Below are 22,049 nucleotides of genomic sequence, written 5' to 3' on the forward strand. Positions count from 1 at the left end.
AGGGGGATGATTGATGTCTTTTTCTCTTTTTAAAAAATACTTTTTAAAAACTTAAGAACAAAGAAGAATTCTGAGCAAACTTACTAGTGACTTTTGTCAATGTAGAATAGTTCATTTATGCACTGAACAAAATATTTTAGTGCTTACAGGGTAGAGTTAGTGGATCTCATTGATCTTAGTTCAGACTTTCACAGCATTTCCTGTTACATATATTTACATAATTCATAATACCTAAGTCACGAGACATGATTTGAGTTACCTATTTTAATATATTTAATACATATGTTTATATAGTATACTACATAGCATATGTGTGTGGAGCACTCACTATTTTAAAATGTCTTTTGAGTAGTTTTAAGTTCACAGCCAAACTGAGCAGAAAATCCTGCATTCCCACACATCCCACTATATCCCTCTCCAGGACTTCTCTACTGTCAAAATCTCACACTCGTGTGACTCATTTGTTACAATCAATGAACCAGCACATTGTTACCACCCAAAGTCACACTTAGTACTAACATTCACTCTTGGTGTACTTTCCCACCCATGACAAGTGTATGCCATCGGCCACGTGGATCATACACAATTGGCAATCACTGGAATCTTTTGTTTTTTACATTGCCATTCTCAGAGTATCAATGTTGACATCATAAAGCATGTTGACTTTTTAGATTGGTGAATGAGAAATTTCTTTAAAGATGATATTTTCCTTGTGCTGGAGGGATGGCTCAAAGGTTAAGGGTACTGGCTGCTCTTCCAAAGGACCTGTGCAAAGCAAGATCTACTTGGTACTCACAACCATCTGTAACTCTAGTTCTGGGGAAATCAGATGGGAGAATCAGACGCCCTCTTCTGTTCTCCATGGATACTGCATGCACGTCTTACCAGGGTCTTTTTGAAAGATTAGCTCTAATAGCTGAGCCATCTTTCCAGCCCCTAGAGCTCTGGCTGGAAAGCCAGGTTTGAGCAGACTAAATTTAATCAAGATGAAGTGCAACAAAGTTGAACATTATTCAGTTATACCCAATTACACCAGCTTCCTTTGTCCTTTCTGTGTTACCTACCATACTGCATGGAATCCTTTGCTGTAAAGGTCTAGGAAAGATTTGGAAAAAATGAAAAATGCTACAAAATGCTCAAATTGAGAAATTCATATCCTTGACCAAGTCCAAGGAAGTACTGATAACACACAGCATTGCTTTGTATATGACTAGCAAGCACATTTTAAGAAAAAGAAACCTGGCCTATTATTTTTATTTGTAAGATGTCACTGAGTGTGAGATGCATTTCCATTTTGGATTCTTGAAAATAATGGATTATTGAAAATGTGTTAAGAATGCTTTAAAAGTGAGCCTTAGAATTGATTAATCACAATCGTGGCATTTAAAACCCTGTGCAATTTTCTCCATGTATGGATTCCATCCTGCTGTAACTCTATTAACCAGTAACTCTCAACAGCTGGAAATTAATTTCGAAGCATGGTTCTTTCCCACTGATTTTTCACCAGTAGAACAAAGGACACTGCAAACCTTAAATCTGTGTAATTGTAGTTTATTATGTGTAGCACAGATTGAAGCTGCCCAATTATTATTAACTACAATCAATAGCAAAACAAAAACTGAATTCAATTCTGAAATCCCTTGAGGGAGGTTATGGATTTTTTTTTTTTTCTTTTTCTTTTTTCGAGACAGAGTTTCTCTGTGTAGCCCTGGCTGTCCTGGAACTCACTCTGTAGATCAGGCTGGCCTCGAACTCAGAAATCCGCCTGTCTTTGCTTCCCAAGTGCTGGGATCAAAGGCGTGCGCCACCACTGCCCGACATTTTTGGATTATCTTTTAAAAATAACTTGAATAATAAACAGTTTAAACACAGAACAATTGTAAACAATATAGATGTATCCAGGCTGAAGAAACAAATGGAAACATTTACTACTAGCTTCTCCCAGTTGCGACTTAAAGTTAGAATACTCTTGTTTTTCCACCACAGGGATTCACTGAATTTGCCCAGCCTGGCCTGGAACCTGTGTGTTCAAGTTCAGGTAATTCTCCTGCTTCAGTCCCATAAGTAACTGGGCTACATACAGGCTTCTCACACAGTCTAGCCTTCACTTCCCCATTTTCAGTATTGTGCACATGCATAATTAAACGTTTTAGTAATAGCAACATTTAACAGCTTTTTAAAATGGAGTAACGTAATTTAACCCAGTATGACTAAAATCTATCATCCCAGCAAATAATACAAGATTTATGAATGAGATGGGTTGTCAGCGGTGTACTGGCAACACTTAACAGCCTAGCAATGCTCGAACTAGCTACATTTCCATAACTCTCTTGGCTACATCTTAGCCAAATTACACTCAGCTGCCCTAGAGAACGCACAATCTTGCGCGAATTCAGCACCAAGAGATTCTTCCGATTTTGAGTTTGGGGATTCCTTAAATAACACAGTCTCTTGGCTCCTCCGGATTTGGCCAAGATAAAGTGTAGAGGCGGCGCGTGCTGCTTAGAGACAGTGCAGGGGGGTGGGGGGTGCGCACGGAGGCTGAACCCGCGGGCGCGGGCAGCGGTTGGTAGCTGCCGGGCGGCGAGCACGCGGGGGCAGCTCCACCCGTGGGCGCGCGGGCCGGCACCGAGGCGCGAGGGCGCCGCCCCGGGGGCGGGGGCACGGGCACCGGGCTCCAGAGGGCGGGGCAGGGCGGACCGCATCGTGCTGGGATTCGGACGCCCGCAGAGAGCAAGGACCAGAACGCGGAGCCGCGGCGAGCGAAAGGGACGGGGGCGGCGGCGGCGGCGGCGGCGGCGGCGGCGGCAGCGGCGGCAGCCGGGAGGGTCTGGACCACGGGAGCCCGATCGCGCGGCAACGGCCGCCTAGAGCGCGCAGCGCCGTCAGCCTGCGCTCGCAGCACACCAGCGCGCGCACGCTAAGGGGTGCGCGGTGCTGAGCGCGCGCCGAGCGGCCGGGGGCGCGCAGGCCCTGCCCGCCCCTTCCGTCCGCACGCCAGCCGCCCCGCCGGCCCTTCCTCTCCCACCTTCCACTCGCGGCCCGCGCCCCGCACCCGGCGGCCCCCGCGTCCTCCTCCCGCGGCAGCGCTGTCCGCGGCGGCCGGAGCGGGCCGGGCCGGGCCAGCGGGCCGGGGGATGGCGCTGCTGGACCTGGCCCAGGAGGGAATGGCCTTGTTCGGCTTCGTGCTCTTCGTGGTGCTGTGGCTGATGCATTTCATGTCCATCATCTACACGTGAGTTGGAGGGTCGGGGCCTCGGGGACGAGCTGGACTGGCAGGCGTGTGTGCGGTGGAGGGTAGCGTTTTGCGGGGATAGAGAAAGCTGATCCCCAAACGGCCCTCTAAATCGGTCTCCTTGGGGCGGTGCGACGCGGGGTCCTGGAGAAGGAATAGCGCTGGAGCCGCGACCCGACTCCTGGGTTGCAGGCGACTACCGAGCTCTAGGAGAGGAGCCTGCTTCTCTGTCTGGTGGAGGGTTGTCTACTTGGTTTGATTGTGTAGGAGATTCGTGTGATTTTTCTTCCCATATGGGCGAGGATGTATGGTGTATTGTGAGGTTTTCCGCTCCCTCCGCGCCGGCCACGTCTCTATTATGGAGATGGTCCTTTACACTCTTCCGGGAGCTGCTCACCGCCACCCGAGACTTCCCAGTGGATTACCTCCTTCCTAGAAGAGCTATGTGCTTGGCTTAGGTGTGTAGCACCTGCCCGCCTTGAAGAAGGTCCGTCTCCGAGCCAGTGTTATAAAGCATCGAGTCCTGTCAGCGTGGCATTTCAGTATCATGTCTTTATTTATTTATCTTTTTTCCAAGTCTTTATGTATTGGCTTGTTTGGAGTTGCAGCCTTAATCTGTTTTCCACACACATCTTTTCATTTGGCAGGTACCTCCTAAGGCCTACTAGATAGCACCTGGAGTTGGGCTGGGGACATAGGTGAGAGAGCAGGACAAAACTCCTGCCCTCATGAAGCTTACATTCTAGAAGGATGAAACATGATAAAAATCTAAATAAGGTTATTCCCTATAAAGCTCATGACTAAAACAGAACAGGGTGAAGGGGCGGAGAGAGACATGATATAGGTGACTGAGTTTTGATCCATCAATGAAATGTCTTTAAAATGAAGCCTGTTTAAATGTGTAGAGATGAACTCACTTGGCATTTTAGCCTGAAAGAAGGGGGAGGAAATTTTTATTTATTTATTTAATTTTAACTACCAGATAGGGATAGGCTAGAATAGGCTGTATGTTAATGAAAAACAGGGAAGGATGTTAGGCAGTTACTTTTTTTTTTTTTTTCCACTATAGAAAACATGTGCTTTTCTCCATCTGGTGTGCCATTTCCTGACACCGAGAAAGACGACACCTGTATAAGATAAGCAGACAGGGTTTTGTGGGTTTTTTTAAAAGTGAAAGAAAACATACCCTGTTTGGAATTTAGAAATGTAAGCAGTATTCATTTTAACTACATGGGCTCTTTAAAAAGCAATAGTTATTTTATCAGGAATTTAGACAGTACAGAAAGGAATAAAGAAGATAGTTATAACATACCAAAACGTTACCTTGTTAACCATTTTTGCCTACCTTCCCAATTAGGTATATATATGTGTGTGTGTGTGTGTGTGTGTGTGTATGTATGTATATGTATATTGTATGTATATAGAGACACACACACACACACACACACATATATATATATATCAGGCAGAAGAGGAGAGTGGAGACTGTACCGTGTCATGACTGTTGTTCCACGGCCTGCTTTAAAATCTCACCTACTGACTAAATGGTGTTTGATAAGCAGTACAGGGCACTGTTCTAGGTGCTAGAAGTTAAGCATGAAGAGCCAAACACCCCAAGGCTGTTGCTTGTCGGGAGCTGCCTGCAAAGTAACCTGACTATTGTTTTTCTATGCACAAATGTGTGAGCTCTCTCCATTAGCGTAGGAAGATGCATGGCGTTTTGGCTTCTGAGCTTTTAATATTCATTTATTGTTTTTGGTAGGCTATTCAGTTGATTTAAGCAACACTTAAAAAGAAACAGTTATATTTGTATTTCTTAGCTTTTTCCTGTGCTGGGAACCAAACCCAGGGCCTTCTGTATGTTGGGCAAGTGCTTCATCCCTAAGATATATTGCTAGTTCCTGTGATGAATTCTTATACATGCATCTATTTAAATCACATTTCAAAGGGGGGGGAAGTATTGGACCAGAAATGATACATCTTTTAATCTTTGATACAATGTTGCCTTATAAAATGTGATAGCTATTCCTAGTCCTGGCAGTCAGGTGATGGGTATTTCCCTGTTCTGTGTTCCTTATTCTTCACTATTTCTTTTGTTTTGATTTTCATCCACTTAGTTATTGGTTCCACTGAGTTGCTTTTCAGATTTGTATATGGTAATTTCATTTAGTCATAAATTATGTGGCTATAGTCTTTTGCTTATACTGCTGTCAAGTTCCTGTGTTTTTGTGGAGGTAACTCCTATGTTAATCTGTCACATGCTGTGGCTTCTCCTGTCTATATTATTGTCTCTCACTTTGAAGCTAGACAAGTGTTCTGCTTTATGTTCCCTTTTATCGTCTGCATTTCCAAGTATTGTATATATTAATTATATATGTTTGTTAGAATTTTCCTTTTTTTTTATTAGGTATTTTCCTCAATTACATTTCCAATGCTATCCAAAAAGTCCCCAATACACTCCCCCCCCAGTCCCCCACCCACCCACCCCCACCCCTTGGCCCTGGCATTCTCCTGTACTGGGGCATATAAAGTTGGCAAGTCCAATGGGCCTCTCTTTCCAGTGATGGCCTACTAGGCCATCTTTTGATACAAATGCAGCTAGAGTCAAGAGCTCTGGGGTACTGGTTAGTTCATAATAATGNTCCACCTATGGGGCTGCAGTTCCTTTAGCTCCTTGGGTACTTTCTCTAGCTCCTCCATTGGGGGCCCTGTGATCCATCCAATAGCTGACTGTGAGCATCCACTTCTGTGTTTGCTAGGCCCCGGCATTGTCTCACAAGAGACAGCTATATCTGGGTCCTTTCAGCAAAATCTTGCTAGTGTATGCAATGGTGTCAGCGTTTGGAAGCTGATTATGGGATGGATCCTTTTTAATTTTCACATACTACACTGATTTTTCTCAGCATTTTTCTTTTCTTTCTTTTTTTTTTTTTTTTCTTTTTGGTTTTTCGAGACAGGGTTTCTCTGTGTAGCCCTGGCTGTCCTGGAGCTCAGTCTGTAGACCAGGCTGGCCTCAAACTCAGAGATCCGCCTGTCTCTGCCTCCCAAGTGCTGGGATTAAAGGCGTGTGCCACCACCGCCAGGCTCTCAGCATTTTTCTTTGTTATACAATGAGATCTAGAGCCCTAGTTAATAATCCTTTTCTGAGATAGGGTCTTACTAGGTAGCTCAGCTTATCCTAGAACTCATAATGTAAATCAGGCTGACCTTGAACTCACAGAGATCCATCTGTCTTTGCCAGGGTTCTAGAATTAAAATCATGTGCCAACCATGCCTAGTTATAATTTTACATTTTGGAGCATAGTACGAATATTAGCTTTGTTGAAGTGCTGTAAAAAAGCTTTGTCATTATTATTATTTTTTTAATACTCCCGGGTGTTACCTTTAAATGTTAAAATGTGTATGTGTGTGTGTTACAACTTCACAAACAACCTGCAAGAGTTAGTTCAATTTTTTTCCTTATACCATGAGGGGGCTCGGGGTTGGGGATTGAACTCAGGTTATCAGGCCTGGTGACAAGCACCTTTACCTACTGAGCCATATCTCCTGCCTCAATGTTATCCTTTTTATACTGATAAGAGCATATTCTGGGTTGAGAGTGCTGGCACACAGGCAGGTAGATTTCTGAATTCAAGGCCAGTGTGGTCTTCATAGTGGGTCTCAAGGCCAGCGTGGTCTTCATAGCAGGTTCTTCTAGGACAGCCAGAATTACATAATGGAGAGATCCTGTCTCAAAACACCAAAATCAAATGAAAGAAGAAATTTCCTGGAAAGAGATGTGCAAATCAAACACCCAAAGTGTCTAGATCTCATTGTATAACAAAGAAAATTCTGAGAAAAGTCACAGTGTAGGATGTGAAAATTAAAAAGGAAAATTCACAACAGTAGAAGAAAACAGACTAACATATATAATACTTGGTGCATATCTGTAATCTTAGCACTTAGCAAGGCTGAGACAGGAGGATTGCAGTGAAGGCTAGCCTAAGGAGTATTATAAGACCCTGTGTCACAAAAACAAAAACTTTAAGGCAAATAACTAGCAGACAAATTTGTATATAGATTCAGCCATACTCACTAGTTAGTCTCTCTCTCTGTTTCTTTCTTTGCAGTCTGGTCTCATTGTCACTTTTTTTGTATGTATGGTTTCATTAAAAAAAATCCGTTTCCTAGTTTGATGGGAATTGTTTTCAGGTGGAGAACAAGGTTGTTTTGTTGTTGTTGTTGTTGTTTTACTTGCCCTTTCCTAACTGGATATGTAAAATTGCAGTTGAGTCTCAACATTTAACAAAGTTAAAAAACTATGGAAATAGTATTTTGTTTAAAATGCTGTGCAGAATCATCTTTATTTTATTAAAAGGATGTATTTTCTGAATATATGTTCTGTCTGCATCTCGGCTGTCCTATTAAGACAAAGATGTAAGCAGATGTTGGTGCCCTCCCTGAAAACCCGTGCTTGCAACTGGCTGACTAGCAGTTGCCAGGTTTCTAAACACTTAGCTTTGTATTGGGTGTCAGGTCAACAGGAGGGCCAACTCTCAACTGTTAGAGAAGCATGAGCAACATCAATATTGCAATAAAAATGTATCAATGGCACCTGCTGAATCCGTTCTATTGTATCTTCTTCTAGTTAGAGAAAAGTCTTGGCCCATGTTTTCAACAGTGGAGCTAACCTTTGATTAATACATTGACTGTCTCTTATTCAATGAAGTTATTTGTTCTGATTTCATACATGTCTCCCAATTCCCATAAGCACCCCTCCCCCCAATAAAGGGTGGTTGTCTATAAAATGGAAACAGGTGTTTCCCATGTTTTGAATCTGTCTCTACTGATGGATATCTATCTCTACCACCCACTTTGTTCCTCTCTAACTTTAATACCAAATGGAGACAAAGTCATTTCACAGTATTATTTTAGATAGCAGATATTTATGGGAAGGGTCTTATTTCCCCGATTTTTGATTTTCCAAAAATAGCAGGTGATTATAGTCTCAAGCAGTCAGTGTGAGCTAAGTGGTCTTTATGGGTTATTTTGTTTTTCCTTTTGTCAGAGTGAGTTTGGTTTCCTAGTTGGGAACTGAAATGAAGACATACAAAGGTCTAAAAGCGGTTGTCTTCTTCCCTTGGAGCCATGTGGAAGCCATCCTTTGGGATGGTTGATCTCTCCCCATCCATTCTTGTTCTCTCTTCTCTCTTCTTCCTTCTCCGAGTAATGCTTGTCTTTCCCCTCTGTGTGGGTGCTCTACTGATTAGCATTAGACACACATTTTTGGTTAGCTGATTGAAAGTGACAGGCCAGCATGGGAATAGTGCTTTTAAAAAATTTTATTTACCTTTATAGGTATGTTTACTTTTATGGGTATTTTGCCTGCATGTATGTTTACTTAGCACGTGTATCACTGGTGCTCATAAAGGCCAGAGGGACTGGTGTTACAGTCTTTTTTTCTTTTCTGTTGTGTGTGTGTGTGTGTGTGTGTCCCCGTATCCCTGGCTGTCCTGGAAAGCTTCCTCTGAAGTGCAGGCTGACCTTGAACTCAGGAGATCTGCCTGCCTCTGCTTCCCTAGTGCTGGGACCAAAGTGATGATCCTAGAAGAGAGAGAAAAATACAAATAATAACCCAGCTAGCTTTACTGTTCAGTAGTGGCTGTCTTAATGGTTCCTCTACTCCCCACACAGTTGATTCCATTCATCTTCATATCTCCCTTTCTGCTTCACTTTTCATATTGTAAGCTAGTTATCATTTGGAAATCCTGGGTCATGTGCTTCAAATCTTATGTGACTCCCAATGCCTTCAGGTTAAACTCAGCCTCTTGACACAGGTCACTGGGAGTGAAGCCAGGACCCTGCCCCTTTTCTTCAATAGCATTGGTTACTGCATTCCTCGCAAGGTGCACTATTTTGTCTCCAGGGTTATCATGCCTTCCTTCCCCTTTCCCCTCCCTTGCCCCTTTTCTCTCTCTCTCTCTCTCTCTCTCTCTTTAAAACATTTTTTTTTCTTTATACTAATTCAAGACTTGAGTTTTGTGAGTGCTTTGGAGTGTCACTTCTCATGACTTCCTGGGGCTTGGGAGACATTACTCATTTAAGCAGAGTGATTTTTCTCTTTTCTGTATACATTGTAAGTTTTTGAGGATACAGATATTGACTCATTTACCACTGTGTTTTCAGGATCTACTAAACATTAAATCACTACTTGTTTAATGAATGTATGATCTTTTGAGTTTCTCTAATAGCTGTACACACATACACACAAACATACACTGGTTTCATATAATAATTATATAAAATTATATATATGTCATATATATTATATAATCGATACATAGCCGTTATTTCCATCTCTCTGGTGCTGGTGGTAATTGTGGTTTAAGGCAAATGGTCAAAATTTGGGATGTATTTATTGGACATAGGTTTTTTTTTTTTTTTAATAAAGTTGAACCAAGTGAAATCTTGTTCTCACTTTGTCTAAACCAGTTGTAGGTGAAATGGGAACTGATTCATGTCAATCTATTTACATCAGTCTGTTAAAGATTTCCTAAGGGACCAGTTGTCTTGCTAAAAAATAATTTTACATTCAGTTCTGCCCTTTGGTGAATGCAGAGCCCAGGGCTAGCCAGGGTTGGCTTACAAATATAAATGCCACAGAGGGTCCCTCTTCTCTCTCCATCCACAGTGATTTCAGATACTGAATAATTTAAAGGCTAGGGTCTGCTTTGAATGGGAATTGTGTACAAATAGGGAATGGTTCATTACTTCTGGTGGCTTTTGCCTTCATGGTACGTTGTGTATTTTTTAGCATTATCTGGTAGGTCCTTCTTGTGAGCTGCCTTTGTTGGTTGCTGTCAGTAAAGCATCACTGCCTGTTTTCTGTGGACCAGAGTTAATCATGGCTTCACCAGAGGGTTGGTTTTGTTTGTTTGTGAGTCTGGTATTGAGATCTCCCGCTGGCTTCCTGTGGTGATATGACTCTTTTACATTCTGTGATATTCGAGTCCATTGTCCAATGGAGACAATTTGTGCTTTCCTATAGGGTTAGCTAACTCCCGCTTATCTCTCCTTCTCACCGGAACCCGGTGTCAGCAAAGTTACAGTCGCACTAAGATAGGCTTCAGCGGCTGTGAGCACATTCAGATGCCCATCGCGAAATGCTAAGAGCTCCGTGGCAATAACATGAGTCACGACCCGACCCACACTGATCATAAACACAGCAACAGCCTTCCAGAGTCCAATTATGTTTGGCAGTGATGGCGGCCACTAATCGTTGGGGATAACTGTCGTGGGCAAGCTGATCCCACAGTCAGCCCAGTTTGATGTGAAATATTAACAAGTGCTGTGTGGAACACCAGAGAGAAATTCTGACCTTGGAGCAGTTGGTTTATTGGAATCACGCAGCACAACTTATAAAACAAAAAACAAAACAAGAGCGTAGTCTGGAGCTATGAAGCCAGGTGACCTTTGCCCTCGAAGGCTATATTCTCTGGGAAGCCTTAAGCAAAGGAGGTGCCTCGCCTTGTTTAAGATTAGTCTGCCATCCCCCCACCCCACCCCCCAGGGCTGCTCCCTCTCTTCTGGGCTTCTATCCTGCCACAGCTTAGCCCAAACAAAATTGCGGGCGGGGGGGGGGGGGGCATCAAGTCAGAGCTGTTGGTGAGTAATTCTGAAAGATGGGAAGGCACAAAGGATGGGTTACAACCAGGAAAGCCTCAGCAGCACTTGCCAGAGACTTGGATGTCAGGGTGAAGCCAGACATTCAGAAGCCCTCCCTCAGTCACAGGGAGTTGGGGATCAAGTCAAAGCACCGGGAGCTTCCTGCAGAAGTCCAGCATGTCTCCTCCTGCCACTCCTTCCCCTGCTGCTCTGAAGAGATGCACTCTAGTTCAGTGGAGAAGGTGGGATTCCAAAGGCTGTTCCTTCTTTCTGCCCATGGCGTTTGGACTCTACTCCAGCTTCACTGCCCTGCAGCTAGCAGGGCCAGCCTTGCCCACGGCGCTTATAAATACCTCCCTTCCTGGCCTTGACAGTGGCCTTGCCTCAATAACCTGAATGCCTTTGTTATTGTTTGAAGGTGACACTAGCTCCCAGTTGGAAGCTTTAGTCTGGAAATAATTTCTCTTGAAAAAGTATACCTTTTTTTTTTTTTTTTTTTTTTAAAAAATTTTCTGCATTTAATAGCTCCCAAATTGCCCACTTAAGTTTGCTCAATAAAGAGTGAAACCAAAGCCACTGCCTAACCGTATAATAGGACCATTCACTCTGTGCTCAGTGTATTCTTGAAGTTGTAATAAAAGCTGATTTATGAATATTGAATGGATATATTTGTTAAAAGGGAGATACTTCACTAGAAAAAGAATATTGTTAAAAAGCTAGGGCCATGCAGTGGTAGTACACACCTTTAATCCCAGTACTCTGGAGATAGGGACAGGTTGAACTATGAGTTCAAGACCAGCCTGGTCTATAGAGTGAGTTCCTGGACAGCCAGGGCTATACAGAGAAACCCTGTCTCTGAAAAAGGAAAACAATATTATTAAAATCCCAATCAAAGCTCATGCTTCCCCTAAGCAAGAGCTAGCCTTCCAGGTATTAAAGTAGTCGTGGAGAGGGGCTCTCACCTCAAGGGGAGTAGAAAGCTGGTGGGTAGTCTCTGCTCCTGAGGACTGTACTAGACTGTACTATGCAGTCTTTCTCTCTCTCCATATCCTTTACAGAGTGAGATTAGCTTGAAATTGCATACTAATGAAGAATTACCTTGAATATTGTATCTGCTATAGGACAGATATTATCATGCCTGTGTCTCAACCTTCTTCACCTACCAGGCCTAAATGAGGGAGTTTCTTGTGGTTTGGGGACCCAACAGCTGAGACAGGTTCAAAAGATGGCAGGTACACAGAGTTGGGACTCTGCAGAGCCTCTGTCTAGTAGGAAACTCATCTATCTTAGAACAGCTTTGCACAAACCACGCTTGGCACAAACCACACAAACACTAGCAGGCCATTCCTAACTCGTAATAATTTGTTATGTTTAATGTTTTTTAATCTCATGCTTGTATTGTGATACTTTTGGATGTCCACAGAACATTTGTTTACTGCAGTGCTGGGAATTGAACCCCAGGCCTCACCTATGCAAATACTCTTCCCTGAACTATGCCCCCTAAAATTTATCAATTGAGGTTTTAGACCATATTTTTACTTACTGTGTTTTTTGTTTTTGTTTAGAATGATTTATTTAGTTTATATATATGAGTATACTATAGCTGTCTTCAGACACATCAGAAGAGAGCGTCGGATCCCATTACAGATGGTTGTAAGCCACCATGCAGTTGCTGGGAATTGAACTCAGGACCTCTGAAAGGGCAGTCATTGCTCTTTAACCACTGAGCCATCTCTCCAGCCCCACTTACTCTGTTTTAATCATGTTTGTGTTCTCTCTCTCTCTCTCTCTCTCTCTCACACACACACACACCATCTATTTAATTTCTGTTTTTCTCTCTTCCACTGTTTGACATCCTTAAATTTAAAGTCTCTGAACTCTGATAATTCAGAGAAGTTGCAGGTGGCAGAAAATGTCCTTGAATGCCAACACTCGTCCTTTTTTTTCCCCATTTGTTTGTTTGCTTGTTTGTTTGAGTTGTATTTGGTATTAGCTGTCATCGGATGTTTATTTTCAGCCTGTATTTCTGGAACTACCCTGCCAGGTAGACACCATTATGCACACATAAAGAAACAACTTGCCCACGGGCACACTGCTAGTGCTCTGAGTTAGAAATCCTGGCAACCTGCCACCAGCTCAGGCTTCAAAATCAGCTCAGCTGTGCACTGCCAGAGGCAACCTAAAAATAACCCGGAAGTGAACTGAAGTGGACCACTTGGTGGCTAGCGGCCCTATCTGACAATGGGTGACAAGCTCCTCCCCTTTCACAGAGCGTGTGCTGTCCCTCCTACTCATCTGTCCATCTTACAACTGCTACTCTTTGGGAAAGTCCCACCTCCCACCTTTTCTCCTTACAGTCACCAGGTCTCTGGGGTCTCCGGCTCAGCTCTCTGCTTTGCACTTTGGAGTGGCAGGGAGGAGTTTGGGGACTTAAGAAACCTCAGTTGCCTGGTTCTCACCCCTAGAGGTTCAGCACCAGGAGTTTTTAGCTCCATGGGGGATTTTGATGAACAGCCCCTGGTGGCTGTTTACCCACAGGTGTGTCCTGCACCTGTCACCTGTCTCTCTCCACTTCCTTCACTTCTCCACTTACTTCAGGAGCCACAGTTTGCCCTCACCCTTTGCCTTGGCTCACCTTGCTTGGCGTCATATATCAGTCTGTCCAGTTGTCCTGGATCCATCCTGTGGCTTTAGCATCTCAGATTTCAGGATCTTGCAGAGGGCGGTGGCTGGCCATGTGGACAAGCACTACTTCACACTCATGGGTCCTGGACTGGCAGCACTTGCTGTCCGTGTTTAGTGCTGCCTGTTGCACCTTCTGTGTCGTCATCATCCTACCATATTTTTGGCAGATAGATTGAATTCTTGGCTTGTGTTGTGGATCCTGTCAGGCCAATGGCGTTTTTTTCCTTTTACCCTCTGACTAGCTCTTTGGCCCTAATCTGTATATGCAGACATTATTACAAATTCCCCCCAGGAAAGTCCTCCTGTCCCATCTCCTGGTCCCTTCTCAATTCTGTAGTTTTATGAAAACAACAGTTTCACTATTGTTATGCGTCACCTCCCATTTATTTACTTTTCTTTTTGTAAAGTTTTTAAAATTATGTAGTATTTACTTAGTGTCATGTATTTGGGGGTGCCATGGTAAACATGCAGGGGTCAGATGGGCAGTGTTTGAGAGTCAGTTCTCTTTGTTCTGTGTGAGTCCCTAGGTCTGCACCCAAGACTGTCAGTCAGTCTTGGCAATAAATTGCTTTTTATCTCTGAGCCATCTTGTTGGCTCTAGGTACTTAGTTTTTAAATCTGCTTTTAGAAATCTGCCTACTTCTGGGCTGCATCTGATGCCTCCTAAGAGTGAACATTTCATTTCCTGACCTGTCTCCTTGGCAGCATCTTGCTGTTATTTTAAAGAGACCTCAACATTTGTTTTTATTTATGTGCTTGTGCATGCCTGCTTGTTTGTGTGTGCCATGTTCATCTTATGGCTGTCACCACAAGTTCCTTGAGTCCAACTCTGAGTCATCAGGTCCACACTATCTCTCCAGCATGGTCACGAAAGCTCTGTGCATTCTTGATCTGCATTTTCTCTCACCCTTCCCTTCCTGTGTGCCTTTCTGCTGGTGTTTTAAACTACGCAGCCTTTCTTTGCTTTTCTCCTTCTGGACGGTTAGAGCATCTCACCCTGCCTTCCACTCCCCTGCCTTCTGCCCTACCCCCACCCCCCACCCCCGTACTTTGCTCTTCCAGTTTAAAGCACACGCACACACACACAATCCCAGTCGTCATCTATCTGATTTAGGTCTTCCCTGGTTATTTCTTACTGTCTTGTCAACCTTGCCTGTGAAATGGAAGTTCACAGTGGGGAAGAGGCATAGATAGGCACATTGGGATATGCTAAAGTGTACTTTGTATTTCACAAGTTGGGAATGGTGAGGGCAGTGGAGTGGACCACACACTCAGGCCATACCCAGCAAAACCCTTGTCCTTCACCCACCTCCATGGTGGTTCAAGAGTGCTTTGCTGGTACCCTGTTCTAGCATTAATTTGAACACGGTGAGAAATACCTGCTCTAAGCACTTGGAACCACTGTGATTATAAGCACACACGGGAAGTTTGGTGTCTTAGAAGCACAACGACAATGAAAAGCAGACCTTGAGTCCCTGTGACATCCCCAGGCTGGTTTCAGTGTCCTGATTTAGCCACCCATTCTGTTTTACCAGGGTTTTGCATGCCTGGCCATTCTTACAGGATGGAGACATTTTGAATATCACTTTCCCGAGTTCTGGGTATTTTCCTGGACTCAGCTCTGTCTAAATGCAGGGATTGTGCCTGGGCTCCCAGGCCAGCATGTGGCCAGGAGGTGATCTCAAAGAAGTAGTGAGATGGTTGTGGCACTCTCCTCCTTGGAGCCTGTGTCTCCTGAACACTGGAGCCTTTGACCTAGTCGTGCTCAGTGTCTGTAACCATTCGTTCCAAGATTTTGTTAGGATGTATTTGGGTGGGAGGGCAAATCGAATTTGTGTTTCTTTATTTTGTCTAAAGGTTGAAGTCCAGAGGGAAGACTTGGGTTTCTGATGCTTTGTTAAGTTAAAAGAGAGACTGCATGCTGTTTGTAATAGCCTCAAACTAAAAGCAACCAGATATCAATAGCAGGTAGATAGATGATGCATGCACATTAATAGAAGGAATTCTGTAATGAGGATGAATAAGCTATAGACCATCAATAAACCATTAATGTGGGCAAATCTCACTCTAACATAATGGCAAACAAGAGAAGCCCTATATAAAAGGGAATTGGACATGCAGAGGGGGCTCTGGTAATGCTGTTGTTTATGACCTGGGCACAGGCTGCAGGGAGTTCTATCTTAGCAAACTCCTTGAGTTGTTTGTTTATGTCACTTTACATTAGTTACCAATAAAAACAAACAGTGTGAAAAAATGGTCAAGGACCAGCCGAATGCAGTAGTGGTTCTGCAGAACTGGATTCCCAGCGTGAAGCCGGGAAGGGGAAAGTGCCATCTAGAGTCCCAGCAACCATCAAGTCACCTGCTCCAAGTTGCTGACAACTGAGATCACTTTTGAGGCAACACACGAGTGGTCTATTTACACTATTTTGAAAAATAGAACTGTGGATTTGGTTTATGATACACTGGTCACCGTCTGAGGAGTTTTTCTGTATGGGAGAGGTGTGATAGGCAAAGGCACCCTCTCCTAACGCTAGACGTAGTTTTGCTGACATGTCTGAGTTGCGTGGAGTATTTGAACAGTTCTCTCCTTTAAACTACAAGTCTCTGACAGTGTCTGTTCATCATGTGTGTGTCTGTATTCAAATACAAACGGTAACCTAGCATACACTGGGGCTCAGACTCTGTTGTTCAATAAACCAATGCCAAGCATAGTGCTAAATCTGCATGGTTTTGATTAAATGGACATTCTTTTGTGCTTTTGATAAATATTTCAAGTACCCCACACTAAAGAGCTTTGTCGATTACATTACATAAAGTCAAAACACTGTTCTCCAAAGTGGGATTGCATATTCTAGGGAGGGTGTACTCCATATTGACCCCTTGGCATACAGAAAGGAGTATGGCAAGGACTGGTTAGGCAGACAGAAATGGTAGTAGATGAAATTATTAAGGTTCTGCACTGTGGTTTGGTTTTAATTTTGTGAGAAATTTCTGATATGGCCCCTAACAATTCTTTTTATTCATAAGCCTAGAAGTGAACAGTACTGCATTATCAATATAAAAATCTTGAGAAAAAAGGAGGTGTATAGTCTTTTTTTTTTTTTTTTGGTTTTCAAGACAGGGTTTCTCTGTGTAGCCCTAGCTGTCCTGGAACTCACTTTGTAGACCAGGCTGGCCTCAGAAATCCACCTGCCCCTGCCTCTTTATATCTTTATACAAAGAGGGAAAGAAAGTATTATTACTCTAAGCTTATGCCAAATCTAAAAGTTGCAAGACCGTTTTAGTTCAGAAGGTCGCTGCTGCTGCCGCTGCCGCCGCTGCTGGCTTAATTACAGCCTTCCAGATACAGTGAATTATTAGGGGACTGAGTCTGTCTATAAATTGATTGTTCAGCACGTTCACATGAGAGATTTAAGACAATGTCTTAGCATGAAATGGACCAATAGGACTGAATCACCAGATTTAATCAGGGTAGGGATTCTTCAAACTAAAGTAACGGCCAGTGACTCACGGCACTTGGGCAGATAACCAGCCGGCATCCAGGTCAACACAGAGTAAATATACCTACCAACTCAGAGTCAAGCTACAAAGCTTTTGACTTTTCACTTTATTCAGCCTTAGAGAACAACAGAATTGCAACATTTGCAGGAAAGCGGGTGGAAAAGAAATTAACCAGACTCAGACAAATACCTTTTTTTTCCTTGCATATGCAGAATCAAGATGATGATGATGGTAATGATAAATGTATGTGGGGGTGCATTGATCACTGCCCAGATGATCACCCCATTATTAGGGGGAAGGTTTTTATTGTGAATAAGAGGATATCGGGAGCAGACAGAAAGAAAGCAGACTGGACATGGCCAGAAGCAAAAGAGCCCGGAGCACAGAGAGTAGTGGTTGGAGGCAGGTCGGGTCTGTGCCATTATAGAGACCAAACGGGAATCTGGAGAGAGGGAGGGGAGCGTGAGCTGAGAAGGACCAGCCTTTGAGATGTGTAACAAGTACTTGTGAGCAGAGACTGAGGGAACCTGGAGGCCTGCATGGGCTTTGAAATGCAATCACTGGTGCATGCCCCCTCTCCAGAGGCAAAGGAAATGACCCCTTTTGGGGATGGGAAGCCCATTTTGGGGATGAGGAATGCTGGCTTTTATCTAACCAATGAGTTCTGAGCTCATTTCTGGACATTCCGACTGTCTGAGACCTAACAGTAATAAGGCATGAAAACAGAAAGGGGTGGGGGCTCTAGCAGCAGGTAGGGACAGAAAGGGGGGACAGAGAGAGAGAGAGAGAGAGAGAGAGAGAAAGAAAGAATATGAATGAATAATGGGAGCAGTGACTGTCGCCAAAGTACACTGTATCCAGATAGAAATACATCCCTTTGATGAATGAAAACGGGTCAATAAGTTGCTAGTCTCATCCTGTTATCTTCCTCATATTCTCTTCATGATTTCTGGGTGGGTTTGGGGGCACTTTATTCTCTCTGATGCATTTTGGGGTAGTTTCCTCATATCTGGTGTCTAGTTCTGTCTTCCACTACTGTGTGCAGTCTTTTGACTCGTGTGAATGGCATGTAGGGCAATGGTTCTCAGCCTTCCTAATGCTGCGACCCTTTAATACAGTTCCTCGTGTTTGGTCACACACACACACCCCGCCCCAATAAAATCATTTTGTTGCTACTTCATAGCTGTGGTTTTGCTGTTATGAGTCATAGTGTATAAACATCTGTGTTTTCTGTTGGTCTGAGGTGACCCTGTGAGAGGGTTGTTCCACGTCACCACAGGTTGAGAACTGCAGACACGGGAGCGTGCTTTGCACTTGGCTCTTTTTATGTAGTCCTGGTTGTCTTGACAGTGTCATATTCCTTCTCAAGGCCCAAGACCGCAAAGATGTTTTCTAGGAAAACTTTTGTCTTCATAGTCTTCATGTTCAGTGTAACTAAATCTAAGATAAGTAGTGTCTCCAACTTCCTCTCAGGGCTCAGAGGTTTCTCCTTTGTCTTTCAAGAATTCCAGACACAAAGGTGTCAAACCAGATTTCTTTCTTAAAGCAGGCTTTTTTCCAGACTGACAAGCTATAATATAGTAATAAGAGTGCTAAGGCAAGCTTGGGCTCCTGCCTGAAGTCACTGCAGGAGTGACAGGGCTCTATATGTGGCACTCATTATTTTATGTGATTTGAATCATGGCAGCTAAACTGCCACATGAACTTTGTTTTATGCCCGCAGTCCAGATGCCCTTTACTGGATGAGTGTCTGCAGACATCCATCTAGTCTGCTATTTCGTTAGCAATGGGGAAAACATTTTTGTGTGTCTGTGGTCATTAGTGTTAGAGTCTGCTTTTGGTTGTGTTTAACACTGTGGATGTACTCTGTAGATCTATATTTTCCAAACTGTCAGTGACACGTAAAAATTTAGATTGTTACAATCTGCCATGGCGTGGCACTTTGACGTACTACAATGAAAAATAAATTGCTGGTCACACGCTTGGGTGTCGGTAATGTCAAAGACTTTCTTCTATTCTCATTGCAAAGCAGTAAAGCACCTGGCCAGTCAGTCCACACTTGGCTAGTGGTCAGTCACCTAGCTTTTGTTTGCTGCTGTAGATCAGAAGTTAACTCTTCAACCTTGTTGGTTTCTGTTTTTTTCTCTTGTCAGTAACATAGTTTCTTCTACAAAGATGTTTCTGTGGCCCTAAGTGAAGCAGGTGTTTGCTGAGGAGCACTCTGTATTCCTGCCTCAGAGAGTCAGCCTAAACCGACTGTCTGTCTGCATGTGCCTCCTTTACTGGTGCCCTTCCAAATGTGTACTTGACACACTTGCAGCATCTGTAGTACCGTTCTTTGAAGTGCAGATGTCCTGACACTAATGGGCTTTTGCTCTTCTAGAGGAAGATCTCAGTGGGTTTCCCCACCCTTGGCAGGACTGCCGTCTGGCTGGAGCACTTGTAAGATGCCACTGATTCCAGAGATGTCAAAGCATGGAGACACCTGGATCCCAGGACTCCTCCCAGGCAGATCCAGGAGTGCCCCTGCATCTGCTGCTGATGCCTGGAGCCTGGCTGATGAGATGGGACCTACCAGCTCTGTTTTTGTAGAAGTAGGGAGGGAGAAACTCCAGCATGTTCTCTCTTCTCCAACTGGCTGGCATCCCTCTTTAGGAGCTGTGATACCTTAGGCATGGACCAGGGAAGTGAACCTGAGCCATCTGTTCTGAGGGTTTTTTTGTTTTTTTTTGTTTTGTTTTTTCCTTCAACCCTCTTTTCTACCCTGCCAGCCCGAGCTTATTGCCAGTAGACATTTCATCTGTCCTGTTCTCAAAGTGCACTCATTACACTCCCATATTCTTCTGGCACATACAGTGCATATAAAGGTTTCACCTACTTTTATAGCTGTTTGGTTACTTCTTGGCAGTTTGAGAAGCAGGGTAATCATGTGTAGGCCAATATTGTCATTTGTTTTTTGTGTGGGGGTGGGGCGGTGGGTGTATGTGACTGTGTGTGTGTGTGTGTGTGTGTGTGTGTGTGTGTGTGTGTGTGAGAAAGAGAATGTCCCGGTATCTGCAGAGGCCAGAGGTTGCTTTGGGTTTCTTATCCTATCGGTTTCAATTTTACTGAGACATGCTTTAATCCCCCACCCTGCTTGACTAGACTGGTTTGCTGGTGCTACTGTATCTACATCCCATTGGGATTACACACACCACACCCAGCATTTTACATGAGGGGATCTGAACTCAAGTTCTCATGCTTGCATAACATCATACCCACAGAGCTATCCCCCTGCCCTGGCCCCCCAAACCTGCCCTTCATTGCTGCAGCATGCGCCTGTGAGTGCCTGCTCTGTGACCCTGTGGTTCTTAAGCACTGGGAGCACAGCAGTGAGTGATAAACATCCGGGGAGAGCATCCTTGTGCTGGCCAGCATTGGAACAGCCATTCTCCTTCCTTCCTTCCTTCCTTCCTTCCTTCCTTCCTTCCTTCCTTCCTTCCTTCCTTCCGGGTTTCATAGACCGGAAGCTCATTTGGTTTGTCTTCTCTTCGTTTTCTTTTTTGTTTGTTTGTTTTTTGTTTTTTCGAGACAGGGTTTCTCTGTGTAGCCCTGGCTGTCCTGGAACTCACTCTGTAGACCAGGCTGGCCTCGAACTCAGAAATCCGCCTGCCTCTGCCTCCCGAGTGCTGGGATTAAAGGCGTGCGCCACCAAGCCCGGCTCTTCTCTTCGTTTTCAGGTCTCCTTGTCAGAAAGATGTCAGCTTTGGAAATTCTCGTCTTGGTGCTGGGGTGTTATTGCACAGTTGGCAGAGGGTTTGCCCAGCATGTATGAAGCCCTGGGTTTGATCCCACAAACTGGGCATGGATGTGCATGCCTGTAATCCTAATACTTAAAAGGTGGTCAGAGGAAGTTCAAGGTTATCCTTGGCTATATGAAACCCCCCTCTTCAAACAAAAACAAAAATCCAAAAAACAAAAGGCTCTTCCCTTGAGGTGTCCAGCCCAATGCTTGTGGGTGTGCTTGGCTTTGTTCTGCCTGCCTCTTTCTCCTGGTTCTTGTGTTTAAGCCTTTATTAAGATATTTAACCAACTCTGTTTAGTGATTTATCAGTGTGTGCTTCCTTTTAGTTTAGCACCAGCACATTCTCTAGAAATAACTCTAGTGTTGTTTTTATGTTTTAGCCGGTTACACCTCAACAAGAAGGCAACAGACAAACAGCCGTATAGCAAGCTTCCTGGTGTCTCTCTTCTGAAGCCACTGAAGGGGGTGGATCCTAACCTAATCAACAACTTGGAGACATTCTTTGAACTGGATTATCCCAAAGTAAGTATAGTGCTGTCCCCAGGAGAGATGGGCTACATCAGGGGCTTACTTATTTATTTGGGGAATTTTAACACTGTATGAGGCAGAAGCCTTGATGCTTTATAAACATCAAAGTTGGAAGTTTTCCCAGCCTATATTCTGTAAGTAAATGCAAAGAAAGGCCAATTTTTGGGAATGAAAGAATACGTGTGCTGATTGTGAAAACAGCCTAGCCTGTCCCTCGGAATCCCATGTGCCTCTGTCATGCAGCGTAACCTCACATTTTGGTTCCTCTGCATCATTCCATCACAAAGCTCAGAGACCTAGTTCTGAGGCTCTTTTTATATTGTATCACATCCTTGTGTATGTAAATTGGTGGAGGAAAAAATTGTGTTGCTCTTTACTATGAAATGAGTAAGAGCATATGCCAGACACGGTCTCTAGACTTCCGTAGTCTAGTTCAGTTTCTGAGTTAGAGAGGCTGAGAAATCTGTCAGAGGTTCCTACAGCTATGGGGCTTTTGTTCCGACAGGATTCTACCTTAAAAGCATTAACACGATGGTAAATGTAGCCCCAAATCATCTAGTTCTTTTTTTTTTTTTTTTTTTTTTTTATTATATGTAAGTACACTGTAGCTGTCTTCAGACACTCCAGAAGAGGGCACCAGATCTCGTTAAGGATGGTTGTGAGCCACCAT

The 22,049-nt window shown here is 43.9% G+C and overlaps 1 protein-coding gene across 1 annotated transcript in view; it reads left to right on the plus strand.

The window, feature by feature from the left end:
• Positions 1 to 2,818: 2,818 nt before the first annotated feature.
• Ugcg (UDP-glucose ceramide glucosyltransferase) overlaps positions 2,819 to 22,049 on the plus strand; it is a 33,758-nt gene continuing 14,527 nt past the window's right edge. The window contains exons 1-2 of the mRNA XM_021159886.2: positions 2,819 to 3,235; positions 21,232 to 21,373. Coding sequence (XP_021015545.1) covers positions 3,138 to 3,235; positions 21,232 to 21,373 — 240 coding nt within the window. The 5' untranslated portion in view covers positions 2,819 to 3,137. The remainder of the gene's footprint in view (positions 3,236 to 21,231; positions 21,374 to 22,049) is intronic.

This window comes from Mus caroli, chromosome 4, assembly GCF_900094665.2.
Source record: "Mus caroli chromosome 4, CAROLI_EIJ_v1.1, whole genome shotgun sequence".
NCBI lineage: Eukaryota > Metazoa > Chordata > Mammalia > Rodentia > Muridae > Mus > Mus caroli.